The 21,173-nt window shown below is 44.2% G+C and overlaps 1 protein-coding gene across 2 annotated transcripts in view; it reads right to left on the bottom strand.

Moving 5' to 3' along the window:
- The window catches only part of LOC124556855 (polycomb protein Scm), a 195,527-nt gene that overhangs the window by 75,934 nt on the left and 98,420 nt on the right, over positions 1 to 21,173 (bottom strand). For both annotated transcript variants that reach the window (XM_047130876.1, XM_047130875.1), the window contains exons 8-10: positions 20,679 to 20,825; positions 19,077 to 19,256; positions 13,401 to 13,601 (exon numbers count right to left, since the gene is read on the bottom strand). In XM_047130876.1, coding sequence (XP_046986832.1) covers positions 13,401 to 13,601; positions 19,077 to 19,256; positions 20,679 to 20,825 — 528 coding nt within the window. The remainder of the gene's footprint in view (positions 1 to 13,400; positions 13,602 to 19,076; positions 19,257 to 20,678; positions 20,826 to 21,173) is intronic.

Consider the following 21,173-nt stretch of genomic DNA (forward strand, 5'->3'; position numbering starts at 1 on the left):
TTACGTAAAAACAGCACCAAAAGTAATACAATCAAAACTGATTTTTTCAGTTAATTGAAAAGCAATATTTATGACCTACAAACGATTCACATGTTGGTCCAGGTCCAACAGAATTCATTTTGTTTTCACATATTACGAAACCTCTTTAACAGAAAAGTGTACTCATCTGCACTTTCTGTATGTATGTTTACTGTGGCTGAAACTCTTATGTATCATGAAAACAAACAAACAATGCAGATGGGACACATTTCACTGCTGAAGACACAATAATTTAAGGCAAAATGTGTATGGCAAAACAAATACTGCTTCTCAAGCTGCACATAGACAAATCATGAAATTACCAGTACGGAATTGTAAAACTACTTTAAAACATGACTTATCACAAAATCAAAACATTTTAAAGAAAAAATATTATCAATAGTGTACAAACTGACTTCATGTTATTGACACATCGCACACCAACACCAGCAATGTGATATCTCAAAAAATACGAATTCTACAACTGTAAAGAAATAGTGTAGTACGTGTTCTATAGAATTACAGTAATGTGATGTCACTAGTACGCAGAACTGAGAGAGAGAGAGAGAGAGAGAGAGAGAGAGAGAGAGAGAGAGAGAGAGAGAGAGAGAGAGAGAGAGAGAGCTGTTGTAACAATACTGTATTGGAGAAAAACAGAGATGGAGTGTACAGGGTTTGTATAAAAAGTAATGAGACTGATTTTTTGCTGATACGACTGTACTTCGCAGCACGCGCTCACCAGTGGGGGATTGGCAGTGGGGGGTGTCTGGCCGCAAACACTCAGTGTGCCAGTCACCTGTGGGCTCGTCTCGACAGCACCGTACGTGCATTGAATAGACACGTCACAAAGTTGTCGGTCATGGTGCAACATACAGCAAATGATCAAGCAACATTAGGCCATCAAGTTTTGTGTGAAACTAGGAAAATTGGGTACGGAAACGTTGGATATGTGTCAGAAAGCCTATGGTGATGATTGCCTGTCAAAAGCAAATGTTTTCAGGTGGGTGAAGAGCTTTAAAGAGGGCCAGGACAGTGTTGAGGACAAGGACCACTCCTAACGTCCATCAACCAGCAAAACTGACAAAAAAAATCGACCATGTGGGCATTTTATTGAACACCAACCATCAGATGAGTGTCAGGATGATAGCAGATGACCTTGGACTTGGTAAAATGACAGTGCACAACATCATCACCAAAGAACTGTCAATGAGAAAGATCTGCACCAAGTTGGTCCTAAAGATTTTGTCAGACGTTCAAAAGCAAGCACGTGTGGATGCCTGCCAAGGCAATCTCCAGAGCTTCCAACTAGTACTAGCAATAAAGAAAACCTGGCAGCTGAAAATAATGTAAAAACCACAGGAAAAAAACACCCCATTCTTCTGAATGGAAGCATTTGAAAGTAAAAACCCCAAATAATTCAGGCCAAGGGAAATTCTCCTTACAAGGAAACGAAAGTTCATGAGGAGTCTGTGCCCCAAAGCCAAACTGTTAATGATGCTTTTTATTGTGAACTGCTCAAGAGACTGGAAGCCAGGGTCCATCGTGTGAGGCCAGCCATCGCCGATGACTGGAAGCTCCATTATGATAATGCGCCGAGTCACACCTGCTATATGGCAGCCAGCTATGTGGCCAAAACACAAGCTAGGTGTACTAAGCCACCAAGTTAAAATTGTTCTCAAAATTGTACCTTTAAGCTCCATAAAGATGACAGAAGGTTGATATTTTCAAATGACATGGAATTTATCTAAGCAACATGACTACATCATACATTATATTGTCAAAATAAAGCCTCAAAACAGGTATCCAAAGAAAGACAGAAAGCTGAACCATGTGTTCTATTTTGCAAAGAATGTACATCGATTCTTTGAGAGTCTAGGCTTTATTTATGTCTCCTTTGGATATTAAATGGTGGACAGTTTTAACCAGCTTCAAAACAATTCAAGATGAGTTTATACAATAGGACTTTTGAGGCAAACATATTGAACCATGATTGCACCCAGGCATGCACCTCTCTGTCCAGAACAAACCAAAGGCCATGAACATCTTTCTTCGGGGCTACAAAAATATGGAAATTGCACGGAGAGAGATTGGGACTGTATGAGCTTCCCGGTGAAACTTCTGCAGCATAGTTGAAATGACCTTGGCTACATGTGGGGCCACATGCTACCAAAGTTGTAAAATTGTTTTAACCACACTGCAGAAGTTACACTGAGAAGCCCTTACACATCCTCCATTAAGTCACAATCTCTCCCTATGCAATTTCCATATTTTTGGAGCCCTCAAGAAAGACATTCATGGTTACTGATTTGCTTTGGATGAAGAGGTGCATGTGTGGGTACAACCATGGTTCAGTAGGCAACTATGAAACTGACACTTTAGTCTCACAGTGGGATAACTGTATTAATAGATATGGTGATTACTTTTGAAATAATATACAGTTTATTTACTTTTTCTCCATTTGTCTCATTTTCATTCGACTGCTCCCAGGAAGGAGGAAGAACTACTGCAAATATGTACTGACCCTACAGTACTCTCTCTCTCTCCGTGTGTGTGTGTGGGGGGGGGGGGGGGGGTTGGTTGGTTTCTGGGATTGAAGGGACCAGACTGCTACAGTCATCGGTCCCTTTTTCCAAAACTTCAAACACCCACACAGAATAAAAACGAACAATGGAGATGACATCAGACAACTCAAGACAAGAAAGACTCAGAGACAGATCAGACAAAAGGAATTAAAATCAAACAGAGTGTGACAGTGGTTGGCCGACCATAGAGACAAAAAGGAAAAGCCAACCACCTAGAAACACACTAAAATAATAACCCAGTCTAAAATCGTAGGTCAAAGGCCAGACTCAAAACAAAAAAAATGACAAACACACAGATTAAGTGATAAAATTCCCCTGCCCAAATAAAACGCAAAACTAAGCCTGCCATGGCAGGGTCATCTGTTAAAAGGGCAGGGAGCGTATCAGGCAGCACAAACGTCTGCCTGAGCACAGCTAAAAGGGGACAGGCCAACAAAATGTGGACCACCGTCAAAGCAGATCTGCAGCGACATAGAGGTGGGTCCTCATGGCACAATAAGTGGCTGTACGTCATCTGGGTGTGCCCAATGCGCAGCCAGCAGAGGACAACAGACTCATTACGAGAGACCCGCAAGGAGGAGCGCCACGTACCGGTAGCCTCCTTGACGGCCCTATGTTTGTTTGGTGAAGGCAGGGTAGACAACGCCATAGCCCTGATATGTGGCAAGGTTGGAAAGAAAGCGGTGGCGGAAGGCCTCCGAAGGGACCGAGTCCTTCGGGCCCTGTGCCAATTCAAGCTGAAGGCATGGGCGGGGCACACACCATGGGGGTGTACGCAGCAGGGCACAGAAAAGAGGTGGAAGAGGGAAAAGCCCAAGCCCAGAGAGAAGTTCTCTGATGCGAACTGTGATCATACAACCCGACCGGGGCCGATGTTCTGGGAGATGGACGACAGACTGAGGGAACAGGAGATGATAATTGGGATGCTCAGGCAAGCTACAAACGTGTGTAGCATAAGCGGCCAGTAAAAGTTGGCGCTGTAACCGCAGTGGAGGGACACCTGCCTCCACAAGTATGCTGTTCACAGGGCTGGTCCGGAAAGCTCCGGTGGCAAGTTGGATCCCGCTGTGAAGGATGGGGTCCAGCACCCGCAACGCAGAAGGGGATGCTGAACTATAAGCCAGGCTCCCATAATCCATACGGGACTGAATTAATGCCTGGTGGAGCCGTAAGAGGGTAGATCGGTTGGCTTCCCAGCTGGCATGGCTCGAGCAACGCAAAGCATTAAGATGCCGCCAACACATCTGTTTAAGCTACTGAATATGAGGGAGCCAAGTCAACCGGGCATCAAAAATCACACCCAAAAACCGATGTGTCTCCACCACAGCAAGAGGTTCGCTGTCAAGATAAAGCCGTGGCTCAGGGTGAACAGTGCGTCGCCAGCAAAAATGCATAACGCAGGTCTTGGCGGCCGAAAATTGGAAGCCATGCGCCACAGCCCAAGACTGCGCCTTGAGGATAGTGCCCTGCAGCTGACGTTCAGCAGCTGCAATGCAAATGGAGTTATAGTAGAGGCAGAAGTTGTCAGCATACAAGGAAGCTGAGACAGACGTTCCCACCGCCGCAGCGAGCCCATTAATTGCAATTAAAAACATGCAGACACTTAAGACAGATCCCTGTGGTACCCCGTTCTCCAGTTCTCCTGAACTAGGGGGGAACTATGGGAGGCCGCAACTTGTATGCAGAAGGTACGATGCAACAGAAAATTTCATATGAAAATCGGCAGCGGACCCCGAGGACCCCAACCATGAAGCGTAGAGTGGATGTGATGTTGCCATGTCATATCGTATGACTTCTGCATGTCAAAAAAGACAATGAGGTGCTGTCGGCGGGAATAGGCCATACGGATGGCAGACTCCAGGCTCACCAGATTATCGGCGGCAAAGTGGCCCTTACGGAACCCACCCTGAGACGGAGCCAGAAGGCCCCGAGACTCGAGTACCCAACTCAACCGCCGGCTCACCATGCGTTCGATCAACTTGCAAAGAACATTGGTGAGGCTAATGGGGCGATAGCTGTCCACCTCCAGTAGGTTCTTGCCAGGTTTCAAAACTGGGATTACGATGCTTTCCCGCCACTGCGACGGGAACTCACCCTCGACCCAGATACGCTTGTAAAAGTCTAGGAGGCGTCGCTGGCGGTCCGCCGAGAGGTGATTGAGCATCTGACAGTAGATGCGATCTGGCCTGGGAGCCGAATCAGGGCAAGCAGCTAGGGCACTTTGGAATTCCCACTCACTGAATGGAACATTGTAGGATTCAGGGTGGCGTATGTGAAAAGAAAGGCTCCGACGTTCCAACTGCTCTTTCAGGCATTGGAATGCCAGTGGGTAATTTGCAGAAGCGGAACTCAGAGCAAAGTGCTCTGCTAAGCGGTTTGCAATTATGTCGGAATCAGTACAAACTGCTCCATTCAGTGAGAGTGCAGGGATGCTGACACGGGTCCCATAGACATAGATGCACCTAATCTTGGCCCAAACCTGCGATGGAGAGATATGGAGGCCAATGGTGGAGACATACCTTTCCCAGTACTCCTGCTTGTATTGGCGAATGATGCAGTGGGCCCGCGCACGGAGCCGTTTAAAGGCGATGAGGTGTTCTAATGAGGGATGTCGCTTGTGATGCTGGAGCACCCACCGGTGACCTTTAATCGCCTCAGCGATCTCAGGCGACCACCAACGCACAGTCCTCCGCTGAGGGGACCCAGAAGAACAGGGAATGGCAGATTCTGCAGCAGTAACGATGCCGGTGGTGACCGAGTGAACCACTGCATCAAGGGCGCCATTGGAAATGGGTTCAATAGTGGCAATGGAGGAGAACAAATCACAGTCAGCCCTATTCATAGCCCATCTGCAAGGGCGTCCAGAAGAGTGATGCCGTGGCAGTGACAGAAAGATCAGAAAGTGGTCACTACCACACAAGTCCTCATGCACGCTCCACTGGACAGACTGTAAGAGGCTAGGGCTGCAGATCAAAAGGTCGATGGCTGAGTACGTGCCATGCTCCACACTGAATTGTGTGACGGCACCACCATTTAAAAGGGAAAGGTCGAGCTCTGCCAATACATGCTCAACGGTGCTGCCTCGGCCTGTTGCCACTGTTCCACCCCACAGAGGGTTATGGGCGTTGAAGTCGCCCAGTAACAGAAAAGGTGGCGGCAATTGGGCTATCAGCGCAGCCAGGACATGCTGCGGGACATCACCACCAGGTGGCAGATACAGACTGCAGACAGTAACAGCCTGTGGTGTCGTACCCAAACGGCGACAGCCTCTGAAGGTGTTTGTAGAGGGGCAGACTTGCTGTGAAGGTATTGAAGGACATAGATGCAAACGCCACTGGAGACCCTTTCGTAAGCTGCCCGGTTCCTATAATAACCCCGATAGCCACAGAGGGCAGGTGTGCGCATTGCTGGAAACCAAGTTTCTTGAAGAGCAATGCAGAGGAAAGGGTGAAGGCTGAGAAGCTGTCTGAGTTCAGCAAGATGGTGGAAGAAACCACTGCAGTTCCACTGGAGGATGACATTGTCCATGGCCGAGAAAAGTGTGAGGGGACTGGGGAGGCAGATTACGCTGCTGTGTCACCTGCCGCCACCGATTGAGCACCTGTACAAGGGCTATCCATTGTGTCTGAGGGGCCAGCGAGATTTAGGTCCTCAGCAGACGCCAGGATCTCCACCTCATCCTCAGACGCAGAGCTTGAAGGTTGCAGTGGGGAGGGGGTCACCTCAAGTTCCTTGGTCTTAGAGGTCTTTTTCTTGGACTTCTCTTGCTGCTCCTTGGGTTTCACTGGCTGGGAGGGCTTCACCGATTCAGTCTCCGGGACGGAGGAGGATCGTGAAGCCCTTTGACCAGCTGCCTGTGGGCACTTATGCCACTGTCGGGGCGTCATCCTTCCCACTTGTGGAAACCTGGGAAGGGAGGGACCCAAGGGAACACATGCGAGCGAGAGGAGCCGAAGAAGTTGGACGCTTCTCCACCTTAGAAGCGGGGACGGACGTCCCCGATGGGTGAGGGGGTGTTGCTCCCGAGGTAGGTGGCGCAGGAGCAACAGGGTAGGTAGTGGCCCCCATGGGCAAGGGGGCATGTGTAGTTGTACGGTTCAGTAATTTGGCTGGAATTCGCTGAACGGATGGGGCTAACACAGTTGTTGTAGCAGCGGCATATGTAGATGTCATTTGAACAGGATGTAGTCTGTCTACATCTACATCTACATTGATACTCCGCAAGCCACCCAACGGTGTGTGGCGGAGGGCACTTTACGTGCCACTGTCATTACCTCCCTTTCCTGTTCCACTCGCGTATGGTTCGCGGGAAGAACGACTGTCTGAAAGCCTCCGTACGCGCTCTAATCTCTCTAATTTTACATTCGTGATCTCCTCAGGAGGTATAAGTAGGGGGAAGCAATATATTCGATACCTCATCCAGAAACGCACCCTCTCGAAACCTGGCGAGCAAGCTACACCGCGATGCAGAGCGCCTCTCTTGCAGAGTCTGCCACTTGAGTTTATTAAACATCTCCGTAACGCTAGCACGGTTACCAAATAACCCTGTGACGAAACGCGCCGCTCTTCTTTGGATCTTCTCTATCTCCTCCGTCAGACCGATCTGGTACGGATCCCACACTGATGAGCAATACTCAAGTCAACTTCTCTGTAAACTACAGCATCATCCGCGAAAAGCCGCATGGAACTTCCGACACTATCTACTAAGTCATTTATATATATTGTGAAAAGCAATGGTCCCATAACACTCCCCTGTGGCACGCCAGAGGTTACTTTAATGTCTGTAGACGTCTCTCCATTGATAACAACATGCTGTGTTCTGTTTGCTAAAAACTCTTCAATCCAGCCACACAGCTGGTCTGATATTCCGTAGGCTCTTACTTTGTTTATCAGGCGACAGTGCGGAACTGTATCGAACGCCTTCCGGAAGTCAAGAAAAATAGCATCTGCCTGGGAGCCTGTATCTAATATTTTCTGGGTCTCATGAACAAATAAAGCGAGTTGGGTCTCACACGATCGCTGTTTCCGGAATCCATGTTGATTCCTACATAGTAGATTCTGGGTTTCCAGAAATGACATGATACTCGAGCAAAAAACATGTTCTAAAATTCTACAACAGATCGACGACAGAGATATAGGTCTATAGTTTTGCGCATCTGCTCGACGACCCTTCTTGAAGACTGGGACTATCTGTGCTCTTTTCCAATAATTTGGAACCCTCCGTTCCTCTAGAGACTTGCGGTACACGGCTGTTAGAAGGGGGGCAAGTTCTTTCGCGTACTCTGTGTAGAATCGAATTGGTATCCCGTCAGGTCCAGTGGACTTTCTTCTATTGAGTGATTCCAGTTGCTTTTCTATTCCTTGGACACTTATTTCGATGTCAGCCATTTTTTCGTTTGTGCGAGGATTTAGAGAAGGAACTGCAGTGCGGTCTTCCTCTGTGAAACAGCTTTGGAAAAAGGTGTTTAGTATTTCAGCTTTACGCGTGTCATCCTCTGTTTCAATGCCATCATCATCCCGTAGTGTCTGGATATGCTGTTTCGAGCCACTTACTGATTTAACGTAAGACCAGAGCTTCCTAGGATTTTCTGTTAAGTCGGTACATAGAATTTTACTTTCGAATTCAATGAACGCTTCACGCATAGCCCTCCTTACGCTAACTTTGACATTGTTTAGCTTCTGTTTGTCTGAGAGGTTTTGGCTGCGTTTAAACTTGGAGTGGAGCTCTCTTTGCTTTCGCAGTAGTTTCCTAACTTTGTTGTTGTACCACGGTGGGTTTTTCCCGTCCCTCACAGTTTTACTCAGCATGTACCTGTCTAAAACACGTTTTACGATTGCCTTGAACTTTTTCCATAAACACTCAACATTGTCAGTGTCGGAACAGAAATTTTCGTTTTGATCTGTTAGGTAGTCTGAAATCTGCCTTCTATTACTCTTGCTAAACAGATAAACCTTCCTCCCTTTTTTTATATTCCTATTAACTTCCATATTCAGGGATGCTGCAACGGCCTTATGATCACTGATTCCCTGTTCTGTACATACAGAGTCGAAAAGTTCGGGTCTGTTTGTTATCAGTAGGTCCAAGATGTTATCTCCACGAGTCGGTTCTCTGTTTAATTGCTCGAGGTAATTTTCGGATAGTGCACTCAGTATAATGTCACTCGATGCTCTGTCCCTACCACCCGTCCTAAACATCTGAGTGTCCCAGTCTATATCTGGTAAATTGAAATCTCCACCTAAGACTATAACATGCTGAGAAAATTTATGTGAAATGTATTCCAAATTTTCTCTCAGTTGTTCTGCCACTAATGCTGCTGAGTCGGGAGGTCGGTAAAAGGAGCCAATTATTAACCTAGTTCGGTTGTTTAGTGTAACCTCCACCAATAATAATTCACAGGAACTATCCACTTCTACTTCACTACAGGATAAACTACTACTAACAGCGACGAACACTCCACCACCGGTTGCATGCAATCTATCCTTTCTAAACACCGTCTGTACCTTTGTAAAAATTTCGGCAGAATTTATCTCTGGCTTAAGCCAGCTTTCTGCACCTATAATGATTTCAGCTTCGGTGCTTTCTATCAGCGCTTGAAGTTCCGGTACTTTACTAACGCAGCTTCGACAGTTGACAATTACAATACCGATTGCTGCTTGGTCCCCGCACGTCCTGACTTTGCCCCGCACCCGTTGAGGCTGTTGCCCTTTCTGTCCTTGCCCAAGGCCATCTAACCTAAAAAACCGCCCAGCCCACGCCACACAACCCCTGCTACCCGTGTAGCCACTTGTTGTGTGTAGTGGACTCCTGACCTATCCAGCGGAATCCGAAACCCCACCACCCTATGGCGCAAGTCGAGGAATCTGCAGCCCACAAGGTCGCAGAACCGTCTCAACCTCTGATTCAGACCCTCCACTTGGCTCTGTACCAAAGGTCCGCAGTCAGTCCTGTCGACGATGCTGCAGATGGTGAGCTCTGCTTTCATCCCGCTAGCGAGACTGGCAGTCTTCACCAAATCAGATAGCCACCGGAAGCCAGAGAGGATTTCCTCCGCTCCATAGCGACACACATCATTGGTGCCGACATGAGCGACCACCTGCAGATGGGTGCACCCTGTACCCTTCATGGCATCCGGAAGGACCCTTTCCACATCTGGAATGACTCCCCCCGGTATGCACACGGAGTGCACATTGGTTTTCTTTCCCTCTCTTGCTGCCATTTCCCTAAGGGGCCCCATTACGCGCCTGACGTTGGAGCTCCCAACTACCAGTAAGCCCACCCTCTGCAACTGCCCAGATCTTGCAGACTGAGGGGCAACCTCTGGAACAGGACAAGCAGCCATGTCATGCCGAAGATCAGTATCAGCCTGAGACAGAGCCTGAAACCGGTTCGTCAGACAAACTGGAGAGGCTTTCTGTTCTGCCCTCCGGAATGTCTTTCGCCCCCTGCAACACCTTGAAACGACCTCCCACTCTACCACAGGTGAGGGATCAGCCTCAATGCGGGCAGTATCCCGAGCAACCACAGTCGTAGTCCGATCAGGGGATGCGTGGGACGAGCTGGCTGTCCCCGACAAACCCCCATCCGGACCCCCACAGTGATGCCCATTGGCAACAGCCTCAAGCTGTGTGACCGAAGCCAACACTGCCTGAAGCTGGGAGCGAAGGGATGCCAACTCAGCCTGCATCCGAACACAGCAGTTGCAGTCCCTATCCATGCTAAAAACTGTTTTGCAAAGAACGTCTGAAATAATCTACAGAGAGCGCAAACAAATCGACAAAATTTAAACGGTTATTAAAATACAAGATTGCCTAGTAAATGCAGTAATGCTGCTACTTCCGCACTGCTGACACTGCTCGGCGGCGGAAGGAGACTAAGCGAAATTACACTATTCAGGTACTAAAACGCGATGCTACACTCTCAAATACTATAATACGCCCGAAATTTATGAATTAAACAATGCAAGTACCAAAAACACGCAAAGAAATAAAGAATTAAACTATGTAACAAACGAGTGAGCTAGGAGTATACGACTTGCTGCTCAGCTGCTTATCCAACGGCGGCAGCCTCTTAGCCTCAGTATAGATCAGTCAGTCCAGGATCTTATATTCCATGATTTTTCGCTCTTCCTGTAAGATCGTGCAGTCTGGCGAGCAAGGTGAATGATGCTCTCCGCAGTTGACACAGATGGTAGGCGGGGCACATGGAGTATCGAGATGTGATGGGCGTCCACAATCTTGACATGTGAGGCTGGAAGTACAGCGGGAAGACATATGGACGAACTTCCAGCACTTAAAGCACCGCATCGGGGGAGGGATATAGGGCTTGACATCACAATGGTAGACTATCACCTTGGCCTTCTCCGGTAATGTATCACCCTCGAAGGCAAAGATGAAGGCACCAGTAGCAATCTGATTATCCTTTGGACCCCGATGAACGCGCCAGACGAAATGAACACCTCGACGCTCTAAATTGGCGCACAGCTCATCATCAGACTACAAGAGAAGGTCCCTATGGTAAATAATACCCTGGACCATATTTAAACTCTTATGAGGTGTGATCGTAACGGCAACATCCCCCAACTTGTCACAAGCAAGTAACCTTCGTGACTGGGCAGAGGATGCCGTTTTTATCAGTACTGACCCAGAGCGCATTTTGGACAAGCCCTCCACCTCCCCAAACTTGTCCTCTAAATGCTCTACTGAGGCTTTGTGGACATGAAATACTCCCCATCAGCTCTCGTACAAACTAGGAACCGGGGCGAATAACTGTCACTGCCATCCTGAAACTTACACTCCTCCCACAGTGTGGCCAGGGAGGGGAATGTTTTGGGATCGTATTTCTGAGCGTTAAATTGAGACCGAGAACGCTTAGAGACTACTGGTGGCTGACCACCAGCGAGAGATGATGTACCACGCTTTATTGCGGGTCATCCGCCCTGATGCCATCCACTATGACCCATGGCCCTCCCCATGGGCGCCACCCAGCCTCAGCAAGGGCCACCTAGCAGGATAGCCGATGCCGGGAGTCCCGACGCCCCAGGGAGATAGGCATCTACTCCTTGGCATACGTGGGGAGTTAACGGCGCAGGCATCAGCAGAGCGATCCCTGTGTTGTCAGGGGGCTACAACCAACAGGGTACATGGTGGCCTCACCACAACGGACTGGCTACCGTGCTGGATATTAGGTGACAATTAGTCCATGGTCGTCGTCAGTGCAGACAGAGGCACTGCACATTACATGGCAGAAAATGCAGACAGGAACGTATCCATGCCCAAGAGATGGAGAGCGGGCTGGACTGCAATACAACGAAGAATAAGCTGGTGAAAGGGCTCAACGCACGATTGACACAATGCACGAAGTAAGGCGCCCTTCCCCACTCGGCTCGCTCTTCGGAATAATTTTGAGGTATGGAGGTGAAACCCGACAGGGGACCATCACATAAGGGCCGAAACGTTGGAGACTCCTTTTAGTCGCCTCTTACGACAGGCAGGAATACCACAGGCCTATTCTTACCCCCAAACCCGGATACGTGTGTGTGTGTGTGTGTGTGTGTGTGTGTGTGTGTGTGTGTGTGTGTGTGTGTGCGCGCGTGGTTTTTTTTTTTTTTCAAAAGCATTCAAATTTGAATTTTTTTAGCCCACAATTCATTTATGTGAATTTTGTGTGGCATTTGAGAATTATGATGACATTGGCGACCAGAAAAAAGACTATCATGACTTACACCAATTGGATAACCTTGCAAGAGTCAAATAACAACATGATAGAATGAATCCAGACAGCAATCAGAAGAATTGTGCATATGATTTACAAGCAATACTTCCTACACCTAAAGGGTAAATCTCAGTTTCTTGTTGCAAAAGTAAACTGTTTACTAAATCTGACACTAGTTAACTGCAAAACAAAACCACAAACTTATTATATGTGGCATGAGGGAGATTGAAGCAAAAGGGTCACTGAAACTGCCACATGGGTGTCAAAATAGAATTAAAGTTACGGTTGTATATTGCAAAGACAAGTGCTACATAATTATGTGTAAAACATAAACGATTTTTATTCAGATACATCAACACTTATATTTAAAAAGCTACAAGCTGGTCCCTGATAGCTAATACGGCAACATCATGAGGCAAACTGTTTTGATGATTAACAAATTTTAATAAGTAAATTTTAAAATGATTATACTCACAGCAAAAGTTTTGATATATACTTAAACTATATATAGCAACCATGAAAATATTAATATTTTCATTCCTTATCTTATTAGAAAACCAAATTGTTATTCAAAACTTCAAAATGTGATAGCCCACAAATAAGTTCTTTTGAGATATCGCAATGCTAGTGTCGGTGTGTGATATGCATGTGTCTATAAGATACTGTGTTGTAGCATTACATTTCCTAGAGTCAATTTATTTTTAACAGGACCATCAACGTTCTGATCATGACATATATTTCTTCTTTCTAACCATAACCAAGCATATTTTTATGTAAGATGATATCCAGGGTTTCATGACGCAGAACCAATGTATAAATATTCAAGTTATCCTGGAAACTGGATACTTCAAATTACAGTAAAATTATTTTTCCAAAATATGTTAAATGAATGTTGTTGAACTAATTTCACACCAATGTGCAACAGGTTTGAAATCTACATAAACAGTACCACTATCTTTCATAATGTCTGAAGTCTTAGCTGAATTTCAGATCTTATACCATAAAAATCTGGTATACACAAACACAGAAAGTTATGCCTACAAAATTAAGAATACTATGAGTGGAAACACAAAACAAATGAAAATTACCTGATATAACAACCTTTCCTTCACCTTGTCTCAAAATGCCAAATATTTGCTTCTGATCTAATGCAGCATCTACAAGAGACTGCACAAAGTCTCTGAGTAATCTGTTTATGTTCTTGGCATTATACATCACCGGCAATTCTGATACTTTACGTGGATCCAGATATGGACCACATGTGCAGCCATGGTTAATGAATATGCAAACTACAAAAGATAAATTCACACATTAGTATTTAATGGAATTTAAAGACTATGTTAATGTTTCACACTCTCTTTCAATAAATTCACTGATACATTTTACATGCTCCTCCCTCCCCCCCCCCCCCCCCCCCTCTCTCTCTCTCTCTCTCTCTCTCTCTCTCTCTCTCTCTCTCTCAACATACTGCTGCAAGCAGTGAAGCGCGCAGTGTGGTGTAGTTGTATTAGTGTCACTGGTTGTCATGTCGCAGGTCACCAGTTAAAGCCAAACAACCTTATGTTTGTAATGAGTGTATATTCTGGAATATTCAACACATTTACAAATACCAGCATGCAGGAACATTTGAAGTTTATATAAATAGCTGCGCTGTAATTTCAGATGGTTGGTTCTATTCTGAATGTACATTGATGTTTGTATTAAATGTGCTGTCAGTGATAAGTGTGTATTTTATTGATGACCTTCTTTCGGATTTGGACTTTATTCTGGTCATGATGTGATGACGTCTGGTGGAGACATATGGTAGTTCAAATCCTTTACATCACCATGGCTCCAATAAGGCAACATAAACACCACTGCCTACACTCACAGGAACTGGAATCCAAGCATTACAACCATTCTCAAGGTCTGTATATTCAGGAAACCAATAACAGATTTCAAACCAGCAGCAAGTCAGCTGCATATGGGTCATCCATCAGTGTTCTCTGGAGATGGTAGTCAGGACTTGATGAACTCACCGAAAGATTTGACCAAATTGCCAAATACAACACACTGGATGAATGAAGTGTGTGGTGAATGAATACTTTTACTAGGACTGTGTTTATTAGGATGGTATTTGTGCATCAACTACTGATGACTGAACAAAATCACCCTTTGCCATGCATTGACGACATCCTAGACTGCTTGAAAAGAACAAAATATTTCTCAACTATGAGCGTGCAGATAGACTGCTGGCAGATCGAGGCTGACTGGGGAGAGACTGCCTTCAATAACTTCAGACAGCCTCCGAGTGAAAAGATATGTTGACTGAGCTATGTAATGCTCCAGCCACCTTCAAATGTATTTTGGACAACCTCCTTTGACACCTTAAATGGATGACACTGTCTTTGTAAGAGATTGAAAGAACATCTAAGCCCCTTGATAATAGTGTTCAGATGTGTTCACAATGCAGGCCTCACCCAAATCCAAAAAAGTGCCTCTTCAGTGCCCCAGATATAAAAATCATATGCCATCTAGTGAATGGCAATGGAGTCTGTCCCATTCCAGAGAAAATAAGAGCAGTCACAGATTTTCTGAGTTCTTAGCACATTTGTGATGTGATAAACTTTTTTCGGACGTACTTGTACAACTGACAATTAATAAGGGACTTCTGTACCAAGGTACGACCCTTGCAAGAACTACTGCAGGGAGACACCAAATTTTCCTAGAACAAGATGCAAGAAAGAGCTTTCCCCGTCACGAAGGAGGCACTAACATCATCTCAAGTTCTTTGGTTACTGGTTTTGTGACAGGGACACTACTACTACAAATTCTAGAAGGTGTTGAAAAGAGAGATCTTGTGCTTCCGCTTCCAGAGTACTCTCCAAATCCGAGATGAACTGTTCAACAGGTGAGAAAGAGTGCTTTGCAGTTATTTGGGCCATCAAGGAGTTACAGCTGTATTTATATGGCAAACTTATGGCAAACCACTCACCGTTGTGCTGGACAATTATTCTCTATGCTGGCCGATAAGCCTGAAGGATACATCGTGTCGACTGGTGAGAAGGGCCCTGAGGCTCTAGGAGTATTGACATCACAGTGGTATACAAAAATGGACATAAACACAAGGACATTGGTTGCCTTTCAAGGAATCCTATGCCAAAACACAGCAGCTTGGATGGAATGTCAGTCGGGGTTCAACATGTGCAGTACCTAATTTACATCACAATCAACTGAGAAATAACTTTAATATGTCAAATGGTATTAATATAATTTGAGTGTCTACAGTGACAATTTGAGTAAGTAATACTATGAGCTAATAAAGTTAATACTGGATAATAATAATGATAGTGGCAGACATAAAAGAATGTATAGGTGTACAAAATAGATGTTCTCTGATACAGCGAGTTTTGAGGAAATGAAATTTAAGGAGACTGCACCAGCTAATACTACTGGGAAATGAGGTAGATCTGGTTCGAAAGAAAGATGTACAAACGTTATGAGCACTTACAGGGACAACGGTAATCATTATTGTTGCTTTAGTAGATATGCTGGAGATGTTACTCAGTTCTCTAATACAAAGCGAGAGGTTATTCCAGAGTCAGGTTTCTGCTACTGAGAAGGATTTAAAGAAAATGGCTGAACGATGGAGTGGGACAGAAATGATTTTGCTCTGAGAATTGATCTTTGTGCCATAGTGTTCAGACAAGGACATTACGGTCGAGGAGAGATATGGGGGACAGTAGAGCAGACAGAGTATGGAAATCACTAAGCATATGATGGTGGAATATGATCAAAGAGTCTAACATCACATATACAATGAACACAGGCATTCATAACTAGTTCTAGGTGCTGTGAGCTTTGGGTAACATCGCTGTTATCAATAACTGGAAGTACATGTATTTGGACAGTTCCTTTTTCAGGTCAAGAAGGAAAATCATCTTATATATTTGTAGGGCCCGGAGACATGCTGATGCCTTTTTGCACATTGCAGTTAAATAATCATTCCAATTTCGATTTTCATCTATTATTATTCCTAGACTCTTTGATGAAGGAGAGAAGTTTATATTTGTCCCATTTAGGGTTAAAGACTGTAGGAATTCACAATAACCTGGACTAATGAGTCTAGAATGACCAACCAGTACTGCATGGATTTTGGATGGGTTGGGCTTTAACCCTTTGTGCCACACTCATTTTGATAGCACACACAGGTCAGTATTGATATCCTCGATAGCTGTCTTCAGGTTTATTGTTTTTGCACTTATATGCTACTGGAGGAGTCAGCACAAATGTGGTATTGCAGTAGGGCAAAACTGGAGAAGAGTTTAGCACCTAATACCGAATCCTAGGGAACACTCAATACTATTTAAGTCCACTGTGACTTTATAATGCCAGACATGATGCACTGCTGACGATATGTCAGACATGAGCGATACTACTGCACTGCAGTGCACTTGACGAGAAATTTAGGCAACTAAGTTTGGCAAATAAAATGTCAAAGTTGACAGTATCAGAGGCTTTTCTGAAGTCTAAGAACATGCTGGTCACCTCTTGTACATTCATGGCAAACTTCAGGTAATCTGTTACCTTTATTAAGACAGAAGTAGTGCTACAATGTCTACAGAAACCTGGTGAAATTGCTGCTGAACAGAGAGAAGGTCCAGCATCAAAACCATGGAAGGCTTGAAGAAGGAAGAAAGAGAACAGAGGAGGATTCCAGTTAATAACACTGTATAAGGGGAAATGTGATCCAATGGGGCGTACATAGTTGCTCATCATCCCAGCCAATCGATAGCCTGCTATCCTGAAGATTTTCCAAGATGCTCAAAGATCTGGCCATGTGGAATTCGCGAAGACTGTAGGAAAATCAGATGCAGTCATCACTGGTAAGTCTGTACCAATCTGTTTGACAATATGCAAACCACTGTAAGGAATGCCATTGGCAGAAGCATGTGCTGCAATTACCTCCAGGGCATCTGGTTCCAATTCCGCCTGCAGCAGTGTCATTCCACTGAACTGGAATTGACCTCTTGGGGAGATTCCCGATGTCAAATAATTGGAATCTTCACTGACTAACTGACCCATTACTCTGTCTCCAATGCTGTGCTGATGGCTGAAACTCTGGAAATTGCAACGTTCATAGAAGAAGATATCATTTCAATGCACAGAGAACCTCTACTGATGATCTCTGACTGTGGAAATGTTTTCTAATTGAGACTCATATCAAAGGTAATAACTCACATTGTGACACCACCCACAGACCAATGGCCACACAGAACACTTTAAAAAAAACATTGGCAGTTATACTCTCGATGTATATTGAGAATAAATAGTGAGAGTAGGATACAATACGGTTTGTCACACTAAAGGTTTCACACCATTCTTTCTGTTCCACAATTTCTAAGGCCAAAATGACAATGGGTAAACTGTTCCTGTTTCAATGAGATGATACCCAGAATGACTACGTGAAATATCACCAGGACAGAAAAAGTAAGGCAGCTGGCTTGCATATGTACCTTGGATGCCCAAGAGAAGGACCAAGACTGTTACAATGCCAAGCACCAGCCATTGAGATATAGCCTGGAAAACTCGGTATGGATTTTTATGCCTATGCTGAAAGTAGGACTACTGACAAAGTTACTAAAGCACTACTTTGCACTGTATTGTATCATCCATTGCTTGTCCGACATCACATATGAAAGAGAGGATTACGACCCTTTAAGAAAAAGATAGGAGTCCAGAGGCATCACCCATGTTCTCTGACTAAGAGAGGTGGCACATTGGTTAGTACACTGGACTCATATTCAGGACGATGATGTTGAAACCCGCATTTGGCCATCCGCATTTAGATTTTCCGTGATTTCCCTAAATCTCTTCAGGCAAATGCCGGGATGGTTCCTCTGAAAGGGCATCGCCAACTTCCTTCTCCATCCTTCCCTAATCCAATGGGACCAATGAACTCGCTGTCTAGTCCCTTCACCCAAATCAATTGGCCAACCAACCAACAATGTTCACTGTATGATGCCCTACTACAGCCCAGAGCCGCAGATCGACAATGGGAGGTTCAAGGAAACACAGGTTCAAGGAAACCGAAGACCCACTCAATGACTGAAGCTTCAACGACAAGGCTACCTTTGATACCCGTCACAGTGAAGAGGATGTAACAACATGGCCATAATGTGAGGATTTGCCATACAGTGGGCTAATGACAACATCTGGATCCCAGGAGCTGTAGTTGGCTTCAATGAGAATGTCTGAAACAGTGGGTTGCTGTTGCTGTTGCTCCAGGATTGGGAGCATTGCCATGAGCTGTGGTGCATGCAGTGTAGTGTAGTGTAGTGGTTAGTGTCACTGGTTGCTGTGCTGCAAGTCACCAGTTCAAACCTGACCACCAGAAGTTATTTAGTATTTACCAGTGCTGGAAGGTTTTTGAAAAATCTTATGTTTATGGATTCTGGAGTATTCAAAGTATGTAAAAACATCATATAAAGTTTCTATAAATAGCTGCCTTTGCTGTCCAGTAGATCAGTTCTGTTCTGGATGTGCAGTGGTGTTTGTCATAAATGTGCTATTAGTGATAAGTGTTGCCTTTTACTTACAACTTAATTCTGGTTACGACATGACAACATTATTAGTGAATCTCTGTTCCAAGAAACACGAATGGCTGAAGATTAGCCCCAATCACATCATCAAAACACATTCTGACATATACAAAACACACATTCTTTAAACAGAAATACTGCTCTATTACTCTACTAAGTTGCTATTTCAATAATCTTACTCACATGCAGATGGCTGCTTTTGCGAACTTGATGTGTCTGGCTCAGTAACTGTCACAGATGATTCCTTTTCTCCAACACTGCTGCCTGGCAACACCTGCTCAGATGAGGTTGCACCACATGAAACAGCAAGTGGTGGAGGAATATTGCACACTCTGGTTTTGTACCGACTTGCTCCATGGGCTGCTGCTCAACAAATGGTAAGGTATAGAAAGTATACAGAACTGTATTCTTTTGAGATTTAACAAAGGTATGCAACAGTAACTAAAGATATTACACAACATACATGAAATACACTTTAAGATGAGCTTACAACTGATATATAAGTTCACACACCACCATCTACACAATAATCTTTCTTTTTGAAACATCTTAATGTAGATACTTTGTGTACAAAAATGATATATCTTACTATCAAATCACTCTCCCTTCTTTCCCACTTCATTTTTGAATGGCGCATAGATAGAACAGTTGTTGGAAAACCTATGTATAAGCTAAGTTTCCACAGTTTTATGGTCGTGGTCATTTCGTGAGACATGTGTGTGGCAACAAGTAATATGTTGCTTGCATATTCTGGGAATGTGCATTCTTTGAATTATAACACTATACTTCTCTGTGATACACAACACCTCTCTCATGGCATCTGCTACAAAGACAGACTACTTCCATATTCACTATGCCGCATCAATCTGTTGGAGTCAAGACAACTTCCATATTCAATGGTTATTATGAATGTATACTAAAAATTTAGCTAGATATCAAAACTTCTATAATATATTTTGCATTTAGTACAAACCGTTAATTTATAAATTACTTCAGACTGAGATCTCCTCTCAAAAGTTTTTTAAAATTCTTATTCTGATTTGGAGATGGGGAACCAGTCCAGTATTTCACTAAAAAATGTAGAAATCCACCAACAAGCTATATTCAGGCTAAATGGTGCAGCAAACTCTCAGTTGTTAATCTGGTACATGGATTCATTCCCAATCTAGCACACTACACTGTCTCACAAGCCAGCCCTACTGGCTGTGAAGCTTTACGAGCAGGCCCATCACTCAAGTGACCTCTTATAACATTTTTGTCATTAGCATTCAAATGGGTGTTAATAAATGTAGATGGACATATGTTCTGTCAAAGACAAAGAGGACTTACTGAGAAATACAGCATCATCCATGTACTAACATAAGATTTGTCACACTGTAACATCCTGAAAGTCATATGGCAAAGGCACTGCACAATGCTACATCCTTCATGAGAGGGACAAATGAATTTAAACAAGTGTTTAGTTTTTCAATGGATTATCCAGTATCACTGTAATGCATACACTGTCAGTCACCATTTTGCAAAGCTACAATGAACTTTAGATGTTGCTACAAGGTGTAGGTTACTTCTGACTACAAAAACAATCAACACACATTTCCAACCACCAATTCCTTATCTCAAAGTACCCAAATTAGTATCCTTCATCATCTGGAATTTTTTACCATAACAGTTTGGGATACACTACGTGCTGTGGCTCCATTACATCAGTAGGCCCAATTTTATGCAATTATCAGATAATAATTTAATTGAAACCTATCATAAAACATTAAAAATCAATAAACTTACTCTTTTGCCCAGGTGGCTGCAATGGATGGCCACTTTTTGCACACCAACCAACAGGGAAGATGTCTCTTGAATCAAAACGGCACCAATAATCAAAGGCACCTCTCCAACCATCGAAAGTGACATGGATCATTTCCCCCTTAACAGCACCTACAAGAAAAATATTATTATTAGACAGATGAAAAATATTAACAAAATCAGTTACAGTATGGCATTACACTGAAAAGTTATAGCCACTTTTGTTACAAGTGAATACTTTTTCTCAACTTTTTACGAGTTATACAAATTAGCTCAGATTTATTCAAATTCAGTCAGAGAACTCCACCAACAGAAATGCGACTTATTGTCAATGTGTGTATGTAATCTCGTAAATACAACTGCAGACTTCCAAGACTAGGCACACACTAGTAATTTTCAGTGAAGCTCCTAATCACTTTTTTGTTTCAGATCAATCACAGAGACTGCATTTCTGACCCAAAGAAACTATATTGTGGATAA

This window comes from Schistocerca americana, chromosome X (assembly GCF_021461395.2).
Source record: "Schistocerca americana isolate TAMUIC-IGC-003095 chromosome X, iqSchAmer2.1, whole genome shotgun sequence".
Taxonomy (NCBI): domain Eukaryota; kingdom Metazoa; phylum Arthropoda; class Insecta; order Orthoptera; family Acrididae; genus Schistocerca; species Schistocerca americana.